Below are 20,090 nucleotides of genomic sequence, written 5' to 3'. Positions count from 1 at the left end.
ACACACATTAAGTCATTCAGCAGTGCTGAGAAATTGCTGTTACAAACCAGAGCTTGTAATTCTCTCATCATACACAGACATTCAAATAATAATGGAAAAATCCTATATTTAATTCCAGGGGTTTAATTATGTTGGGCCAGGAAAGGGGTCAAGATCCAAATAAAAGCCAGAGAGCTCTGAGAAAATATTAAATTTCTTTACATTGGAGAAAAGCACTGCCTTTTCTAGAGCACCTGTAATCTTGGCTGATGTAAGAATAGCTTTGTGATGCATTTTTTCCTCCTTCAATTTACCTTGGAGGCGTTGAACCCTCTTAATCCTATGCAAGCTCTTGCTGCCTAGGTACAGTGGCTTCACTTGATGTTTGCTGCCATCTACCGTTTTAATTAGAAAACTTAATCAGTTTGCCAGGAGCATGTTCATACTGGCAAAACCAGCAGGTTAACTGATGTGGGGAAGAGGGGGAAAACAGTAGTGTGGCTGTTCCGTGAGGCTGCTGCAGTAAAACCTGTACCTGCAAGAGAGCCCCAGCAGTTTCATTTCAACACCAATCAAACCACCAAATGACTTTTTTCCTCCCCAAAAAATAACTGAAAGGGTCCGTTGTTGCCTCAGCTCCATGAAAAACCACCTCAGCTCGTTACAGAAGATTATTGTCAAATGTGTTTCACAGGGCGTTCTGTTACTGCTTGGGTAGGAGGGGGTGAGCTGCTGAATTTCTCCCATTTTCTTCTTAATGTTACATTTTTTCAGGCTGTACATTTAGAATGCATTATTGCTTATTTTAAGTTAGCTCTCAGCTTTCAGTTTGTATAAAGAACAAAAAATTAAGATAGTCCTTTTTTTCTATTTTTCAGCTGTTCGTTGGTCTCGGATTTCCATATGAAGGGCCAGCTCCTTTAGAGGCTATTGCTAATGGATGTGCTTTTCTAAATTTAAGATTTAACCCACCGAAAAGTAGCAAAAACACAGAATTTTTCAAAGGCAAACCTACACTCCGAGAGGTAAGCTTTATCCATCCCGGTAATTTCTTTATTGAAAATGATTGTGGATTCCTTTTTAGTAATACAACATAGGAAAAATTGCATAAGTGTTCACGGTTTATTGCAAAAGGTGTGCAACTGTCACTTTCTTTAGTCATTGATGGGATTATTAGTCCTTATTTTTATAAGATAATAAAAATTTTTCATTAACATACTGTTAAGCTTCACCTCTAGATTTGCCGTATGTACCTTCTGCTAATTCTTATTGATAGCTCAAAAACCGAAGTTTCACTTGAAAAACCTGATGTTCTGCCAAGGAACAGATCATGTCATCTGATACAATGATGTGTCATTTTATGATTTGAATGTGGTTTTTATGTTGTTGAAGAAACAAACATTACTGTGTACTGTGCAGGAAGTAAATAGGTGTTTAAGTAAATTATAAAAATGCCGTTTGTGGGTGGTTGTGTGTGTTGGTTTTTTTTTTTCTCCAGGAAAGACCTGCTGAAGGCACTGTTGAACTAAGGTATCAATGGTCACAGCCCACCATGTTTGTGGTTAAACACGGAAGGCGTTTGGAGAATTGACTCTTTAAGAGAACAGGAAAACCAAAGTCAGGCTTTCAAAACAGCCAGTGTGTTTAGACTCTCGTAAGGGAAAAAGTAAGCTAAGTAAACTAGCCCTTCATCCTGGCATTGACTTCGGAATATTTTTCAACTTCAGTGTAGGTAAAATTCAGCCTCTACCACTTGCAAGCATTTAACAGCCACATAGTCATTTCTGACATTAGCACTTTTGCCTGTGACCATGGCTTGCTTGTAGGTGCATATAGATATTTTCTTTACGTACTCATCTGAAGGGAAAGCTCTCAGGTAACACTTACAAGATGAGAACTTTACACAGCCGTATTTTCCAATTCAAGTTACGCTTGGGCTATATAAATCGCGTACTGAGCAGCGCCAGCTAGTTGATAAGCAAAAGACAGTTTCCCATTTCAAACCAGGAACATGAATTCCTTATGACTTTACGATCCAGGACTGTGATTGCCTTTCAGCTGGTTACACATTCAGCCTGTACTGGACATAAGTTCAGACTCGCCCCTTCTCACAGCTTGCGTTGCTGACAAAGGAGATATTACTGATAAGGGGGGAAAAGTCTGTTTAAACTTTCTCCTTGGGCTTGGCACCTCTCAAAGCTTTTCTTCTGTGGGTCACTCGAGTGTTTGTCTTGTTTCCAGTTGTTCTGTGCCCAGGCGCTATAACTGGTCAGGCTCGGTAAATAATCTGGACTCTCTTAACTCCTTAGTAGGAATTTTAGTGCTTGGAACGCTGTGGTAAATCCTGCTGGCATATGTCAGCGCTAACAGAAATGCTGTGTGTCTGAATTGCACAGAAAAATAATCCCTATTGACTGCTTTAGTACAAAATAATATAATGGCCATTCATCACGATGTTGCTGCGTTCACATGCTCTGCTTGACCTATCCTAAGACTAACCTTTTCTCTAACTGGTTTTTCACAGCTGCATTTAGATCCAATTGCCAGTAACCCATGTGCTGGTTCTTTGGGATTAAGAGAGTCCTTAAATCCTTCTCTCAGTTTTTTCAAGTGTTAAAGGAGAACAGAAAAACCTTGTGTAGTTCTGCAAATTGATTATCCATAGACCAATTTGAAGATAAAGTCTGTGTTTAGTGCTTTTGTAAAGTAACCGTTTCGAGTCACTGTTTTTCTCTTGTTCTAGGTAGAATGTACTGGGGGGAGTTAACTTTCCTGTCTACCCCCAAGATGGGGTCCTGTAGTGAAGACTGTACAAAAACTGAAAAGCCAACTCTCATTTTCCATCAGCAGTTGTTTTGTCTTGGGACATGAGTTTGCTGGGGGGAAGAGCCAGGAAAGAAAAAAATCATCACTTTCAAGCGGCTTGTTTTGTACCAGTATTTCTTCCCCATTCTGTCCCCCCCCCCCCCCCAAGAAGTAAAACATTGTATGCTAAATCTAGTAGAAATGTGTGCTTGGTGGGTGTGGTTTCTTTCATTTTCTGCTTTTAGGAAGGAAGAAAAGACCTGAAATTACAAATTAACTCCAAGTCTATTTGTAAGAATTCTTAGAGATTTTAATTATAGACAGAGGGAGTATGTCCTGAATAGCTAAAACATTAAGCCTCAGCTAATTAAAGCATTTCAGTATTAGGAAATAGTCGTAATATTTTATGAGATGTGGAATAACTGGTGCAATAAAAATATGTTGATGGTTACTCTTAATACTTAAAAGAGCTGCTAGTCTGAGAAGTTCAGTTGTTCATCTTCCAGATCAGATCTGGCTTTAATGTTGCTGTCTGTCTGTCTGAGATGATAGAGAGAGAGTGGTCTAAGGCATAATTCCTAAAGCTTTGTGGAATTTAAAACATTGTTTTACATTCATATTTTTAAAGGTGCAGTAGGAGGTTTTTATTGTTACTGAAAGCAATAGGAAAGTGTCTTCTGCCATCTGAAGTCCAGACATAAGTGCCCCAGGAACTCTGTCGTGATAACCCAAATTTTTAAGTGCGTATAGTTTTAGTGGCAGTAGAAATACTTTTGAAAAAAGGTTAGATTGTATCAGCCTTTGAGAAGGATTGGACTTTTTGGGAGGAATTTAAAATATGCCGATGGGAGCCTAGCACAGCGGGCTGCGCGTGAATGCAGGCAGCTACAGAAGCTGGGGGCGTGCAGAAGCACCCCGAGTTCCCAGCGCAGCAGCTGCAGTCCTCAGCCAGTCACGAGCCCTCACCACCACGCTGCCCTGCAGCCAAAGCTGGGAGCCTGCGCAGAGTTCCCTGGAGCACTGGTCTCGGAGCACGGATTTGTGCCATATGTGTAACTATAAGACTGGCTTCTCTTGTCCACAAGCAAAATGCGATAGGCAAAAAATTTTTGAAGTAGTTTCTTGCATTCACTCGAGGAAGAAAGCAAGCCTGGTACATGCCCAGTGCAGGAGAAGGTTCTTTCCAATAGATACTGTTTCCTACTTCAGGTCTCTTGCACTAACTAGATTTTTCTTTGTATCATGCATAAAGAGGCAGCTGTAGAAAAATTGTTTATGAATAATCTATTCTGTAGGGGGGTTGTATTTATTTAAAAAGCTATTTTTTTTCTGAGGCCATTGTGAAACACTCCCCTCTCTTCCGCAGCTTTTGCCTCCTCTCCATGTGTTCATTTGCATGTTCTCACTCCTGTGCAGTCTGTCACTAAAGTTACTTTTAGTGCCATCCTGATAGTTCTGAAAGTAACCTCTATTAACTTTTCTTATTTATCTGCTTGGGTATTTACTGAATTTGTTTTCTGACAAAGTGGTGAGCAAGATACCTCAATAAGAGGGTTAACTGGTCAAGTCATTTTTGTACTGTCAGCAGCGAGAGTCAGAAATCATCTAAGTGATAGAAATGATTCTTTATTCCCTGCCACTCACAGAAGCTTGGAAATATTTGAAATTTGAAGGAAAGACAGGGTGAGGATGTTGTCTGAAGGTGAGACGGGGCAAGGATGACACCTCTTGAAGCTGGCCATGCAAGTCTAACCAGGGCAGGTAGCAATTGTGGGTTGTGAAAACTCAGGGCAGCCCTGTGAATGAGCTGCGGGGAAGCAGGGTCACGTCGTAAAAGTCATTTCAGTAAGCATCAAGTCTTTTGTGAGGTAGGTCATTATGAAGATCAAAGCCACAAATGAGAGGTGCGCAAATGTTACTTGTGATCTGCGTTATTATCTGATTTTCAGTTTTCCAACTTAATTCACCTTCTAAATTTAAACATGGAATATCTGAAAGGTAACTCAGAAGGAATGACGCTGACTCTTAGGTTCTGGCTGAATTCTTGCATTATCCTAGTGCATTTCATCCGAAAAGTCTGATGTAGAGAGTGAGAGGGAAGATGTCTTGGCACATCAATTTCTACTGATACCATTTCTTCCTTTCAGTTGACATCTCAGCACCCCTATGCGGAAGTTTACATCGGGAAGCCCCATGTCTGGACAGTAGACATCAATGATCTTTCTGAAGTTGAGAAGGCCGTGAAGTCAATTTTGAATCAAAAGGTAAGAAATGTATCCTCAGTTTGTCATCAGCTCTTGAGGGTATATTGTTTACCACGTGTAGAGGGCTTCCTAATGTTAGTCTAATTAAAGCAGAGTGCCACACGTTGGTAGGATATTGGGGAAAAAAATTGGTTATTATATCTCTGTGGTATCCGATTGTCATGTTTAAGTACTGGATGCATCAGCTTTTTACCTGAAAAAAATGACTGAGTGAATTTGTGTAGAAACGTGACTTTCATATGTAAATTATACAGCAATCTCTATTTTCTGTGTATTGAGTGAGGAGGTTTCCTTGTTGATTCTTAGAGCACTGCAGGCTGTCCAAATGCACACTCAACTCTTTTGACTGATTTTGTACCCTTGACATAACCACCGCTGAAGTGCTTGTGTACTCGGCGTGGAATTGTAATGAGGGCGCTTCAAGGGGGGGAAAGTTTGAAGTAATTTTCAAAGGTATCACTTTTTTTGTCATGTTTTTTGGTTTGTTGTTGGTTTTGGGTTTTTTTCACTTCAACTCCAGAACTGAAACTTAGTTAGAAGAGTTCTGGAATCCCGCGGGGTCTCAGGCTAGCTTTCTATCTATTAATTTGCAGTATACCCTGAGTTTCCTTAAAGATAATCACTGAGCAACTTTTATTGCCATTACAAAAGAGCAAAAATCAGCTTAAACTGCTGATGGTTTTGTGAAACTGTGATTTGTTAATGAGTTTATTTGCATTTATTGTTGCTACTTACACTATAATGTAGTATTTGGAATGCAAGCTGCTACCTCACAGCGCACCACAAAGTTCGTTTGAACAAAAACCCTTCTAACCATAACATGCTGTGTTTCCACAGATTGACCCTTATTTGCCCTATGAATTTACATGTGAGGGAATGCTTCAGAGGATGAATGCGTTTATTGAAAGACAGGTATGAACTTCTATTGTGCATGACTGTTGTTTTATGTTGGAATGGGAGGACTCTCTCCATTTTAAAGCTTCTCAGCATTGTTGCTGTTCAGGTAGAAATAGTAGCTGTGCAGTCCTTCATGTTATATCAAAGCAGAAAGGCAAGTAATTTTTCAGTGTATATGTGACTACTTTAACTGCGTGCATACAAAAAAATCTTTGGATCATGAAGCATCACGTAAATATAGAGATACTTTTGTGGTAGAATTGCACTTAGGCTAAAGCCTCTGGGTGAGTTTTTCAAGTATTTAGTTTTAATCGATAAAGCTTTAAATGGTTTGGAAACCAGTTGCTTAAAGGACTTTTGGTCCCCATGCGTTATTACCAGCTGAGAGCAGCAGAAGGTATTGAGCTGGAGTAATAAACTGCAGAGATGTACGTGGGGTCCTGATTTCTAGGAACGGTATGTTTGCTTGGACTTCTGCCCAAGGCCAGATCTCCTGCAAGGGCCAGCTCTGCCTTTTGTTCTGGCTGCTGCAGAAGAGAGATAGGAATAACCTGTATCTCTGTTGTGCCAGTTAAATTCCAGGATTTCTTTCAAAAGCTCTGCACGTGCTCCTGTACCTGTATTTCTGAAAGAGGACAGTATTACAGACAGTAATAAAGAATAACACAGCTTCAGATCAGAAGTGTAGTTGTTAACATAACATAGCTATTTCCAGGTTCCTGCCAATAACTGCTTTAAGCTTTTTGCTGCTGTATGGATGACATCGCCTGTAAAAGTATCTCTGCTTCTTTTGATTCTTCTGCCAGACTTTAGCTGTAATTGAGAGGTTTTGTCAATACAGGAGCAAATGTTGCTCAGTGTAAGGGAGAAAAAGAGGTAACCTGGAGGTACAATCTGTGGGGCAAAACTGCCTCTCCCCTCTGGACCTCCCCCACGGGCTAAGCCCTGGCCTCTACTGTGAGCTTCTCAGGAATAAATACAGCGTTGTAGTTTTGTTCGTTGCTTTGACTAATTGTCAAAAGCCGTTGTTGTTTCACAGCCCCCAGGATGCTCAAGCATCATTATTAGCTGCATGTGCTTAGCACTGTGCTTGATTAACATGTGAGGTGAAGCAAAAATAAAGGTTGAGCCCTTATTTTGAAGAGTTTGTGGTGGGAGGCAGGCAGAACAGAGAAAGCAGCACAAGCTTGGAGCTGGAATGAAGGTGCGTGATGTTAATCTGGTCCAGACGTTTTGGGGTGCATTAACCACAAGCACAGCCTTCAGGGGATATTTGAATGTGAAGAGGATGGGCCCACGTATGCTCACACCCAAGTTGTCCTATGGGACAGAGAAACTGTAGGATTTAAAGGAGTTGTCTGGAGTTCCCCTTTTGGTGCCCTGGCTCGGGATCATTGCTCACAAGAAAGGTTTAGTGAATGCCCCAAATCTTCAGATCTAACAGTTGGGCTGAAGGTCTTTAGGGGTCTGAAGGTAAGAGAACTACTGTGAGCTGTGGTTTCACATTTAGCAGTGCCACCTTCAGCTGGATTAAAGCAGCTTTTTCACTCCAAGCTACTCCTTCCGGCCAGTGCACTGCCCCTGCCAGCGGCCCAGCGTGGCTGTTGGGCACGTCTGTGCCATCTGCTGCATCCACCCCTTGATCCTGTTTGCTCTGTGGCTGCACAAAGGGTTGTGTCAGCTCTGCAAAGCGGCAGCATAGGGTGGGAACCAAAGGGTGGGACTGCCTAAATTGGCACTGCCATCAAAGGAGCAGGCAGGCAACCGCAGCCGAAGCAGCTGTGGGATTCCCTTGTTGCAAGCTTGGGAGCTGTTGGATGAGGCAGGCCGGGCTGATGGATCTGACACGCCGCCTTTGAAACATGTGGTCAAGCAGAGCACTTGGTAACCTGGCAGAAAATGTTTTTGGCAGGGCTCTACTAGGTTAGCAAGCGGACTTGGCTCAGCAGAGGGTCAGCTGAGCACCAGAGCTTGGCAAAGGGAGTGGGGTGAGAACATTGAGCCAACAGCAGGAAAAGCCAGCGGGAGGAGGGCATCTCCTTTGACAGCAGGGCGAAGCCTGGCTCACCTTGAAATTGCGGTTATAGGTAAAACAAACATAAACGCGGTCTCTTGTGAAGCTTAACCTTCTGTTTTACATAACATCTTTCCTTTATTATACCCATATGCATGTAGGGTTGTGGGGCAAGATAGACTAGGATGAAATACCAGAATTTGGTTGCTGTTAAGGGTTGATAGGAAGACCAGCCAGAGGCAGCAAGCTGGAACACAGCCCTGTGTGCCGGTACCTGTGAAGTTGATGCACTCTGAGATGTGCTTCAAGGCGGCATAAGTTGCAGTTGCAGAAGGCTTCCCACTGAGCTGTAGACCAGGAATGGGAGGCCGTGCCCAGGTTTTGGGAAAAATAACCAACTAAGAGGTGTTAAAAGCTGAAGCCCCCAGCAAATGGTGAAGCCTCACAAGTGATTCCCTGTCTCTGAAAAACTTCGTCTTCTGCCTGCACTAGCTGTGAATCCTTTACAGTATTAAAGTATTATATTGTATATATTACGTTAGTATATATTGCAGTACTATATAGGAAATATTACAGTATTGGATTGGATTCTGAACCTATATAGATTTCCTCCTGCATCTAGTATTTTAAATATTGATTTATAAAAGGACAGAATATGCAGGGTGCTTAAGTCCAAAATAGCAAAATGACCTTTTTGAAACAACCTTATTAAAACCTCCAACCATCTATTTTTAACCTGTTTTTATAGATGCTGTTAAAATTATTCTGCCGTAAATATGCTCTAAAATTACTGTTTTTTTGAATATGGCACAAGGGAATGGCTTAGAGCTGCATCAAGGGAAGTTCAGAGTGGATAGTGGGAAAAAGGTTTTCACTGAAAGGGTGGCCAAGCACTGGAACAAGCTCCCCAGGGAAGTGGTCACGGCTCCAAGCCTGTCGGTGTTCAAGAAGCATTTGGACAACGGTCTTGGATACATGGTTTAGCTCTTAGGTTGCGCTGTGTGGAGTCAGGAGTTGGGCTTTGTGACCTTCTGGGTCCCTTCCAAGTCAGGATATTTTGTGATTCATGATTGTATAATATTAAATTTATGGTTAGACCTGGGAGTACAAATACTGCCTCCTTCAGCAAAGAAAATGTAAGTGGAGAAAAAAACCCACCAAACTGATATTGAGACCTGGTAAATGATTTGGGATCTGAGCTTCATTAAGATTTCAAGTAGTTCAGCCTTTCTAAGCTTTGGGGTCACAGTTTGGGACCTGTTCATATAAATTTTAGTGTTGTCAGGAGAAAGCCAACCACGATGGACTGGGCCCAAATTTTTTTATCACCTTTTGATGAGAGTTGCCAAATGTTAAAAGAATGGCTGAGCATCACAGAATGTTATGTAAAACCAGTGATTACAATTTTCTCTTTGCTTTTTCTCATTTTAAATGTCAAGATCTTAAGAACTTGTCTTTGAATAGTTTTCAGTAGCAAGTGTGGTTAGATACCATTTCGTCCCTCCCTCTTTCTGCTCTGGTGACACTTGACTGCCTGCATTGTATGTAGCCAGGTTTTTTCAGTGGTGGGAGAGCACTTTCACTAGCAGTTCGACCAAGAAGAGCAAACAAACTCTTGGAACCCTGGTTGCTTCACAGAAATCTTCAGTCTTATTCATAAGTTCAGCGCACTCCATAGTGCTGCGGGTCCCCTGATCCTTTCCAGATGGCTCTCCACGTGGGCCACTTGAGACACTTCTCGCCTACAGGGGTAACTGGCCTCTGGAAGTCTTCTCCTACCAGAACTTCCTCCCGATCATTGTGCTGTTACAAAAATAGTTCTGCTAGCACTGAGTTAGTGAAACAGGAATCACTGAGAAAGCCCAAAAGAGGTTGGATATGTGGAAGTACAGAGAGTATCTTGGAGTTGCTTTATGATAAATTAAAAAAGGTAAAGGTAGGAAAGAAGCTCCTTTGGGAAGAATGATACCACCACATTTCAGGTAGCAATCAAAGGTGATAATTCCCTCATGCTAAAAATATATATATACATATTGTTTTTAAATGTGCTTGAATTATTAATTTTAATACAACCAAAACGAGTTGCAAAATGAGCGTTTGGGTGATAATAACCACTTAATTTACTAATGGGGAAAATCACTAGCAAGGGACTGGGTGCATTTTAATAAAATATGATCTGTCTCTGCAGGATTTCTGTCACGGGCAGGTGATGTGGCCCCCATTAAGTGCCCTTCAAGTAAAAATTGCTGAACCAGGAAAATCCTGTAAACAAGTTTGTCAGGAAAGCCAGCTCATCTGTGAGCCTTCCTTCTTCCAGCATCTTAACAAGGACAAAGCTCTGCTTAGGTAAGTACTTAAAAGCACAAACATATTATTTGGTCTCTGTTTATCGTGCTGGTTTTTGCCACAAGTGAAGGGTAGCACATGAATGCCGTGAGGAGGGAAGGCGGGGAGAGCAGTAGTGTCTGTTTGGCAGCAGCAAGCTGTGAGGTTAGCTGTCAGCCCTTCCTAGCGATGGTGGAAGTCACTGCTGTGTTGAGAGCACCACCGTTCCACGTAGCATGTGTTTTTGCAGTGAGGATTATAGCACCGAGGCCAAAAATTTACATCTCTTCCTTCCCCATTCCATCTCCCACGTGCAAAGAGCACCGTACAGTGCCCTTGATCTTGGGTTGTTTGCGCTGAGCAAAGATGCTTGTGCTGCAGGACTCTAATTGTGTTTGGAGGGACCCTTTGCAGCCCTGGCGGAGCAGGCACACTGTTCCAGAGCTCTGCCCGTGTCCTTCTGAGAGTTAGTGACCTTGCGTGACTCTTAGCACTAATCCTAAGTGTGCTCAGTCAGCTGGGTCAGAAACGACATGCATTTTGTGGCAGGAAATAGAACTCTGCACATGTGTGATTTCTGTCAGTTGTTCACATGATTTTAAATACAGCACTTATGAGTGTTGCTCTTATTTATTGAGCTCCCTCTTCGATCACAATTGACATCCATATTGAAACATCTGTATTCATTGGTGATACACAATTACTGTTTCTGCAAACCTTTTGTCGGTATTGTCCTAGGTAAAGAACTGTAAACCTTGTACGTTAGAGCTATTGGAACCAATTTATAAAGCTTACCACCTATGCAGTACGGAAATTAATGTTGCTTTCAGGTGCTGTCTCTCCAGGAATAAGCCTGTATTTCTTTCAGAATGAAAACAAAGCACTCAAAACTGGGCTCCAACAAATGGCTGCTGGGGAATCTGCTTCCTAGGTTTTCTGTCTCCACATTTTGCTAAATTAAATTGTAAAAGGTTTTTATTTTTGTATTTTGTTTGAAAAGTTGTGATTTCCAGTGGAGTTCAGAAGCAGCTCATGTAAAAACTTCGTCAGGCTTCTTTTCTAGCTGTCTAGACAAAATTATAATTTGGGAGGAGGGGGGGGGGGGGGGGAAAATCATTAAATGCTGAAAGCTACCAATGTTTCCAGAATAAGTGAAAAACAAGCCTCTGCTGGAATTGCTACCCTCGTGCTTAGGCTTTGTGGTCAGAGCATGGCAACTGGAATTTCTCTGTTTTTTCAGCGAGCTAGTGCTGGCTGGTTCCTCGGGGCAGCGGGTCCTGCTCTGCCCAGCTTTCGCTGTAAGGCAGAGGTATCACCCCATCCTCGCAGCCTGGATGGCCGCACGGTGAGCTGCCTGGGGCGGCCCGGCGCCGTGCGGCTTGTCTGTGGGACATCCCTGCTGAAATCAGTGAGGGCATCGCCTGATTTCAGGTGGCTTTGCTTTTGTCTTACTAGAAATCCACAGTGTATATAAATACTCCTCTTTGGGGAACAGTCAAAAGGATTCTTTTCCTTTCTAACTTCTTTCATTAATCTTTAGGGAACGGAGTAAAGCTGAAAAGACTGTACTGCCCTCTGCAGAGAGAATCTGCACAGGCGCAAAGAAGTGAGAGTCATGTTCTGGAAATCTGCAGTTCTAAATGTACTTGATTTAGGATGCAATAGAGCATTTTATTTTATTTTTAGCGAGGAAGGATGAAAACTGTACCGAACTCCTGTAAACTCCCCTGTGATTTAGTTCATGTGCTTTGTTTTTTAGGCATAATATTGAATGTCTCACCATGGAGTCTGTAAACGACATTCTAGTCCCCTCTTTTGATGGGAGAAGGAAGCACTGTGTTTTCCAAGGTGACCTCTTATTGTTCAGCTGTGCCGGATCCCACCCGACCTACAGAAGAATCTGCCCCTGCAGAGACTATATCAAGGGGCAGGTTGCGCTTTGTAAGGACTGCCTATAGCAGCAGCAGAGCTTGTTTTGAGTTGAGGACAACATGTAAGTAGTTTTGAGAGGAGCTACTTATTACTTCCTGCACTTTTGTCCAGTTTTTTTGCTGCAGGCAGAGCTATCATTGCTGGGCAGAATTATCTACTAAGAGAGGAGGGATTCGTAATAAACAGCTAACTGATCTTTTTTTCCTATAAGAACATTTGCAGTGTAACTCTTCAGATTCCTTCATCTGTTTGCGAAAAGAGTTTCGTGTTCTACAGTGATTTGAAGATGACTGCACAGAATAGTTTGTAGAAAATTCCCAGACCCATCAAACTGCTTTTTGTTTGTTGTTTGGGTGAAGTGTTTTCTATTTTTTAATGAGTTAGGACATGCCCCATCACGGTTAGCTAAAGGATCTCAACTTCATTCCAGTAGAAAATTCAAAAAAGTGTGCTTGAGGGAGGGGGTGCAGGGGAGGGCGGACTAACATTTTATTTTAGGTGCACTGTTTTGGGTACTGCTTTAGCTTGAACGGCTATAAAGTGGTGTACTTTGCAAGAACTCAGAGTCACAAGATAGCTCTGTACCCTGTTATTGGGTTATCTGGGCCCAGTTCTTTGTTTATTTTTCTGTGTTTTGGGTTTTTTTGTTTTGTTTTTTTAATCTTTGTATACAACAAGGTATTGTCTGCGTCACAGCCGCCACATCAGAGCAGTCTGGACAGAGTGTACCACGAACGAGCAAATAGGCAGTTGCCAGCGTGTGACACATCATCTTGGTGACTCGACAACTGACTAGGGTTGTGGCATTCTCCAGTGTGGAAAAGCTACAAAACTATGCTGCCATTTTCAGAATGGACTTGTCACAGTTTGCTGGTCCCATTTAGAGAGTAATCCTTGGAATTTGCCCATGCTTCTGTTGTAGTCTGTCTACTAGAAATACTGTGTGAAGCAAAAAGTACTCAGCATCATCGGAGCAATATTATCGTTAGAGCCTCAGTTTGCTACAGCTTCCAGTAGTTAAAGTGTTGCTGAATGACATAGAAAGGTTAAACTAAGCTAACTATAATTATTGTATGGTAGAAATGTAAAATGTCCTCATAACTAGCTAGGTTTTTAAAGAGAAATTTTTTCTGAAGAACAAGTAAGAGGGGACGAACAACTGCTAAGAAAAGCATTGATCAGTCTCGTGGGTTCTCGGATGGATTATTTTTATGTTTCGGAGGGAGGGGTTGTTGCTTTTTGGTTTGTTTGGTTTTTGTTTGGGTTTTGGGTTTTTTGGGGGGGTTTTTAGCAGGCACACCAGTTACAAATTCAGGGAAAAAAACCCAATTCAAGAATTTAGAATTCAAATCAAACTTCATTATTTTTTAGAGCGGCATGTTGATTATTCTAAACCGCCTTCTTTTTATAGCGGTAATCTTTGTTATTTTCAGCAGAAGGTGGCATGCTTGACAGCACCATTTGTAGTCAGGAAATGATACGCTAAGGTTCTTGAGACACAAATCTGCAGTGTATTTTGAAAGCAGTCATAGTCTGCAGGTTTACAGTTTGGATGCGCTCTGATCATACTGGAAAAAAACTCAAATCAACATGGAAGTTTTTTCCATAAAGATTAACAAACATTACCAGTTAATAGTGAAAAGCATAGATATTTGAAATTTTCCTTTCTTGGATATATCTGGTTGGTTCAGATTTTTTTGTAACCAGCATTCATTATCCGAGTGTCAATATTGGTGTATCTCTTGACCTACCAAAGACCGAACAAGGGAAATGCTATTTAATCTTGGATAATTTCTCAATACAAGAGAACAGAACAGTACACATTTAAAGTTTCAATTTAAAAGCAACAAATCAGTTTTTTCAACTTCTTTGTTTCCTGCCTCAGCACTCCGGACGGTGTTCCCTGTAACACTCCATGACGTTGCTGTGGACTACACAGGAGCTTAATCCTGAGGGGTCTTTGAGCATCCAAAAAGGATACTTGGAAGCTGTTGAGCAGCAGGGCCACCAGTAACTGGGTCGTGATGATGATAAAATCCACTGTATTTTAGAGTAATTTTCCAGAAACAGAACAGCTGGGCTCTATAATGGGAGGCAAACTTTTTGTATTAAAAGCAAACAAAACACAAACTAGTATGAAAATCCTTACTGTTACACAGCTCAGTATTCGCTTCAGTCAGCACAAATGTAGTTTGTTGTAGTTTTAATGCCCTGGAAAAGCCGGGGGAGGAGGATTGGAAATGGGTCTGAGCAGGCGCAGCAATTCACTTTGTATTTATATAAAATACTCCCCGCATACCTGTGCATATTTGTGCAACTGGGAAGTCCTGCGTATTAAGACATGTACACTATACCTGGTGCTGAGAGTAAAGGCAAGAGCAGAATCTGCCTTTACGCGTTCAGCCTGAAGTTCTTCAGGCAGGAATTTAGTTTGGAATGAGATTATCACAGAACTACATCAGAAACAGAGATTTGTACGTGTGCACTTGAAGAATGCAAAACATGTAGTTTTTGCTGTAGTGTAATTCTTTGCTGTAAATACATATTTGCTTGTTTCCCGCCACTGTATAGTCCACACGGCATACTGCTTTTTATTTTGGCTCTAAACCTTTAAAGACGGGAGAGTTTTGGTATTTGTTAGTATCAGGTTTTCTGGTCTAGTGCTTTGCTCAATGCTAAGTTTGCCTTTACCACAGCAGGGAGAGCCTATTGTAAGCTCTGGTTTTCTCATGCTGTAGCACTGTTTCTTTCTAGTCTGCTGAACTGAATTACTGCGTACTGGCAAAAATGAAACAGCAAGCACCAATGCTGCTTGCATTTCAGCCGGGGGCAGAACACCTGAATTGGCTTTGGGATTGGTTGGATCTATAAAGAAGACTCACTCATCTTAAAGAAACAAAGATTCAAGACCTATAATTTGATAGGCCTCTATTATTGACTTTGAACTCTCTTTTCAGAAGCAATATCACTCTTATGAAATACAGCTTCAGTCTAAATTTCTGTAAAAGGAGACTATAAATGAGAGCTGTAAGCGCATAAACTTAGTAAACATTAGGGACGAAACCCAGCAGGGCACTCCCCGGTCACGTAGCAGTGGTGGTTGTACATTGATGAACAAGTGAATCCTTCACAGATAAGCACTCGGGCAAATCCATGTGGGACTATTCAAAAGTGATTTACTAAAACGTAGAATAGATACCCATGATTCAGGACAGAGGGCAGCCTTCTGCCCAGGTTCCGTAACGGTTTACCCCCCTAATTAAAGAGTAAAGGTATGGTCCAGTTATTGCACTTAAACGAGGATACTGGAGACGGGACTGTGCTGCTGGGTTTCGGTCTGTCAGTAAAGCTTGCAGCTTCCTTTACTCAGAAATCAGGTTTTTTGCATGACTTGCATTTGAATATATTGATCAGCAATCGATGGGGAAAAAATGTCAAAAGTTGAATATAAAAACATTTTACAAGCTTTTAAACATATCTCTCATATCAAGACATTCTTTGTTTTAAAATTTTGTATTTTTATATGTGACCTAGGTGGTTTTGTTTTGTTTTTTTCTCAAAAATCTTGTTCCTACGAGATGAGAAAACTTGAGAGAAGCATTTACATATTTATTAAAATTAACATAAAAGGCTTGCCTTTGAAAGGTAAAGTTGGTAAATACACACTGTTTAAAAATGCCAATAAAAACCTCATTTATTTCATATATGCAAGTTGATTTGCACATGTATAAATAGAGTTGCTTTTTGCATTTTTTGCTTAGTTTCTACGTTTCTTGTTGTAATTTATAGTTACAGCCATGTGTTTGCTGGTTTCTATCAGATTATGTTTCTCCTACAAGTATTTAATGTTTATGTGCCTTTTTTTACTTTCTTTGGGGTTCGGATGGGTGTTTGGAATAGGGATGCTGTCTGAACAAGTATAATGGAACACTAATTACAGGTTAAAAGTGTGCTTGATGATTAATCAACTTAACAGTATGAATTTTTAATGTTTTTAAGTAGTGGAGAAATCTGTTCTAAAACTATAAGGTAAGAGTTAATAAGATAAAACTATAACTTGCAAAATACTGCTTCTGCAAGCAAAAGACCCTTTACTGGCATGAGCGCTCCTGCTGGGATGAGAGGTCCGTTTGATGACCAGAGAGCAAACTAAAGCCGTGAGGAGACAATGCTAACAGAAAACAGCTAGAAAGAGCCATATCTGGTTTGATCAGCAGGAAAATTGAAGATACGCAGTAAAGTTTGTGAGCTGTTGCTTTTCTGGATAAAGACGTCTGTACCTGGAAGCACACGGGATGATTCGTGCTGCTACCGGGAGAATACAGTCCTTTTGTGACACCTGAGCTTACGGCTTTCGGTGGGGAGGGAACTCTGGATATTCAGCTTATTGCAGATGGTTTTCTTTTTAATGCTACGACTTTTCTGCAATAAGAGTATTTTGCAAAATAGCTGCTGATCAAGTTTCAGCGGGAGATCGCAGAACGGGGTTGTGGACTAGGAGCCAGGACTCTGCGCCTTCCCCGCTCAGCTCTGCTCCCGACTGCTTGTGCCGGCTTTTGCAGCTTGCTTATTGACAAGCATTCAGACTTGCTGAGCGATTCTGTTGATCGTGGCTGCAGATCAGGTTGTTAGCCAATGTCTTCTCTCCTCACTTAATCATGTCATACTACGATCCTTTAATATCCATGTCCTTGGTTTATCCTTGATATGAAAGACGTGCCCTTCCTTCTCCAAAATGAGCGGCCCGTCTAAATTACAAAGGTGATTTACGAGTTTGCAGCGCTTTTCACATAAACAAAACCCAGATTGCTTTCTCAGGTATGTATTTTGCTCATAGTGCATTTCAGGACCAGATTTTGCTAGTAAAATAAATTAAATGGGGTGAATCAGGCTGGATACAATCTCATCCAGGTCTAATTAACTTCATGACTCCCACTAGCTTCAGCAATAGTGGAACTCCTCCATTAATTTTTCTTCAAATTAAGAAAGCGACTCTCCCTTTTTAATAAATACAAAGCACTGAATCTTACAAGAAAAAGACCAAACACTTGCAGGTTATCTTGTACACATATCAGCAACCAGTTTTGCCTGCTGTTGCAGCACATAGCATCTCTGACTAAGTAGATGTTACCTGTTACCCAAATATCAGCTGAACACTTGGTTGAACAGCCGTTCCGCCTCCAGCCTGGAGCTGGAAGGGTGGGGTGGGGGGTGGTTTCTCAGACACTGTTACCAAGGTCACAGCCTCTCTTGGAGGGGTGCTAACATTTTGGCACAGCTGTTATTGTGATGTTTGCCCTACCACTGCTACGCCTTCAACCTCTGACTTGCGATCTCTTTCCATTGGTAGTCCTCCGTTGGTCCTGTCGTCTTAGGGACCGCTGTAAAGTCAAGGAGAATAATGCACTGACAGGTGTACGCTTTCCTTCAGGCTGCAAAGGCCAGGGACAGATAGGGTTTCATTGAGATACGCTTTAATAATCTTGCTGTAAATGTAACAACAAAGCATATTGTTTTATAGGCAGTGACTTAAATCTTGTCTTCATATTTTTAAGCAGCTCAATAGGGTTTTTCTTTTTAAGTTAGTCTGTAATTTCCAAATATTATATTTAAATGGAATGTGTAAACAGCAAACTCAGTGTATCAAGTGTAAAATGTTTACTCTAGGAATGTGTTGAAAATACCAGAGGCTGAACCCCAGAGTGCCTCAGATGTGAGGCATTGTTCATGTTCTTTCTTCCAGGGAAAAATAACCAAATGCAACGGTTGCCAATGCGTCTTGCTTTTATAGGTGTTATCCCTTACACATGCATGTCATTAAAACTAATACTATGTTTTAATTTGGCAGATCCCTCTCAACAGCACTAGGCCACGTGTTTATTAAATGCGTAAATAAAATCAGGTCCTCCAAGTTTTGACAAAACAAGTAATAACTCCATCTTCCACACACAGAAACTGCTTTAAAAAAATGCAGCTGTAACGAAGTGAGTAACAGCCTCCTCCCTGCTGGGAGGGTGGGCGCGGGTGCCGTTAGGCCAAGGTGGGCTGTGCGCAGGAACAGAATTTGTCACCTTGCGTAAGGGCTTGCAGAGCTGAAGCATCGCAGACCCTGCTGTCCTCACGTTTCAGAGCAACAACCGGCGGCTGCTTCTCTGTAGAGGGAAATAGGTCTCTATCGCGCGGCACCGTCGTGCTTGCAAATGCTAGCCCGGGGTCAGCGTGGCTGCGCGCGTGGCCGGTCACACGGTAGAGGCTCGGTCCTGCAGGAGTCAGCAAAATCCTTGGCTTTAAGGAGGGCATGTAAATAATGCAATGGCATTTACTGGAGCCATCCAGGCGCTTGACAAAGGGCGTGCAACACGTCCTGGCTCAGATTCCAGCAGCTGCAAAGTAGTTTGAAGTATCAAATAGGTACACAATAAATCAAGTTAAATTGCTGTCTGAAGGCAGTTAATTTTAATAGGGTATTACCCAGAACTAATTTGTTACATTCATTAACAGCTCTGTTGCAGTACGGTGACAGTGAAATCCGTTTTTTAGGAAATCACAGTTTCATTTGGTTTTCACAAAGGAATACAGCAGAGGAGGAGGAAATGGCAGTTTTTACCAATGGAAAAAAGAATAAACTTTATGAAAATTCTGAGGGAGCTAAAAGAAAAATATAAGGGAATATTTACAAAGCTAATTTTGAGCTTGGAGCGGTTGATCTCCCAGAGCTTGCTCGGCTGACCGCTGCAGGGAGGTCCTCCATGGGGCAGTTTGGGGCAGCTCTTTGGTTTCTGGTCTGAGTCATTCCCTGGAGGAGTCTCCCTCTCCCTCTGTGGGTGAAGGGGGTCAAAGTCTGAATAATCCCTGTAGCACTGTAAATTGAAATGAAAAAGCCTACTGAAATCTGTAAAAATAAAAAAAAATGCTGCTTTTTGCAGGTAACAGTTTGGAGTCAATGAGAGTTTTTATACGTACACGAGAAGGTCAGGGTCAGGCTGGTACTATGTGTGTTTGGCTTGAATTCTCTCCTAAAAGGTTGATCCTTTGTTTTATTTAAATGGTTGTGTTCCACTATATTACGTTCAAGCAGTTTGATTCCGAAAGAACAGAACACAGTGGTTCTGATACTGTCAAGTTACTGGGGTTCAATAGGATGGGATATTTTTAATTTTCTTTTTCTTTTTAGAAAAGTAAATGTCTGTACTTTAATGGCATAGAAAAAATGCTTTGTTTTCACTGTTGTAGAAAAAAACTAGGGAGAACTTTATTTTTCAATAAACCTTTTTCTTGTGTGATTTGGATTTACGATTGCTTTGTGCTTAAATGGGAGGTCTGGGAGCTGCCATTTATCCAAAATCGTGTTCGTGTGGCTTATCCTTGAATTCCGCAGCTGGGCGCTTCTGTTGCTGGCCCGCCTCGACAGAGGTGAGCAGGAACTGCCCCACCTGCCCGCATCTTGGCCATAAGACCAACAGGCAAGTAATTAATCTTTTTACTGTGTTTTGTTTAAATGTAAGTTGGATAATGGATAAAATCAAAGTTGGTTTTAGGAGGGCAGTTTTGCCCCAGTAGGAGTCAGGAGGTCTTGGCTTCCTAGAAATTTCTGGCCCACGAGGAAGACTGTGGGATTGCGTGGTAGCACACGGATATACAAGACTTACTGGCGCAATAAACTGTGGAGTTCAAAAACAAAAGCTACGTTGGGGTAAAATGACAGCTTTAGAGAGTGTTGTCTTTCAAGATCCTTATGGATGGCTTATGAAATACTGACATATGGAATGAGATGAAGCGTGAAGCTTTGGACTACGCGCCTGCGTTGCTTCAGCCCGGATCACTCCTGCGCCAGGGTTTGGTTCCAGCAGCTGGTGCTGCAGGAGCCACCGCCC

The 20,090-nt window shown here is 41.8% G+C and overlaps 1 protein-coding gene across 6 annotated transcripts in view; it reads left to right on the top strand.

The window, feature by feature from the left end:
• MGAT5 (alpha-1,6-mannosylglycoprotein 6-beta-N-acetylglucosaminyltransferase) overlaps window positions 1-19,499 on the top strand; it is a 137,409-nt gene extending 117,910 nt beyond the window's left edge. For all 6 annotated transcript variants that reach the window (XM_064451080.1, XM_064451082.1, XM_064451085.1 and 3 more), the window contains 5 exons: window positions 858-1,004; window positions 4,932-5,048; window positions 5,886-5,960; window positions 10,148-10,305; window positions 12,044-19,499. In XM_064451080.1, the coding sequence (XP_064307150.1) occupies window positions 858-1,004; window positions 4,932-5,048; window positions 5,886-5,960; window positions 10,148-10,305; window positions 12,044-12,242 (696 nt within the window). In that variant the 3' untranslated portion in view covers window positions 12,243-19,499. The remainder of the gene's footprint in view (window positions 1-857; window positions 1,005-4,931; window positions 5,049-5,885; window positions 5,961-10,147; window positions 10,306-12,043) is intronic.
• Window positions 19,500-20,090: the final 591 nt, after the last annotated feature.

The sequence above is a fragment of the Phalacrocorax carbo genome, chromosome 5 (genome assembly GCF_963921805.1).
Source record: "Phalacrocorax carbo chromosome 5, bPhaCar2.1, whole genome shotgun sequence".
Lineage (NCBI taxonomy): Eukaryota > Metazoa > Chordata > Aves > Suliformes > Phalacrocoracidae > Phalacrocorax > Phalacrocorax carbo.
Note: the sequence above shows the minus strand (reverse complement) of the source record. Positions and strands in the feature narration are given on the sequence as shown.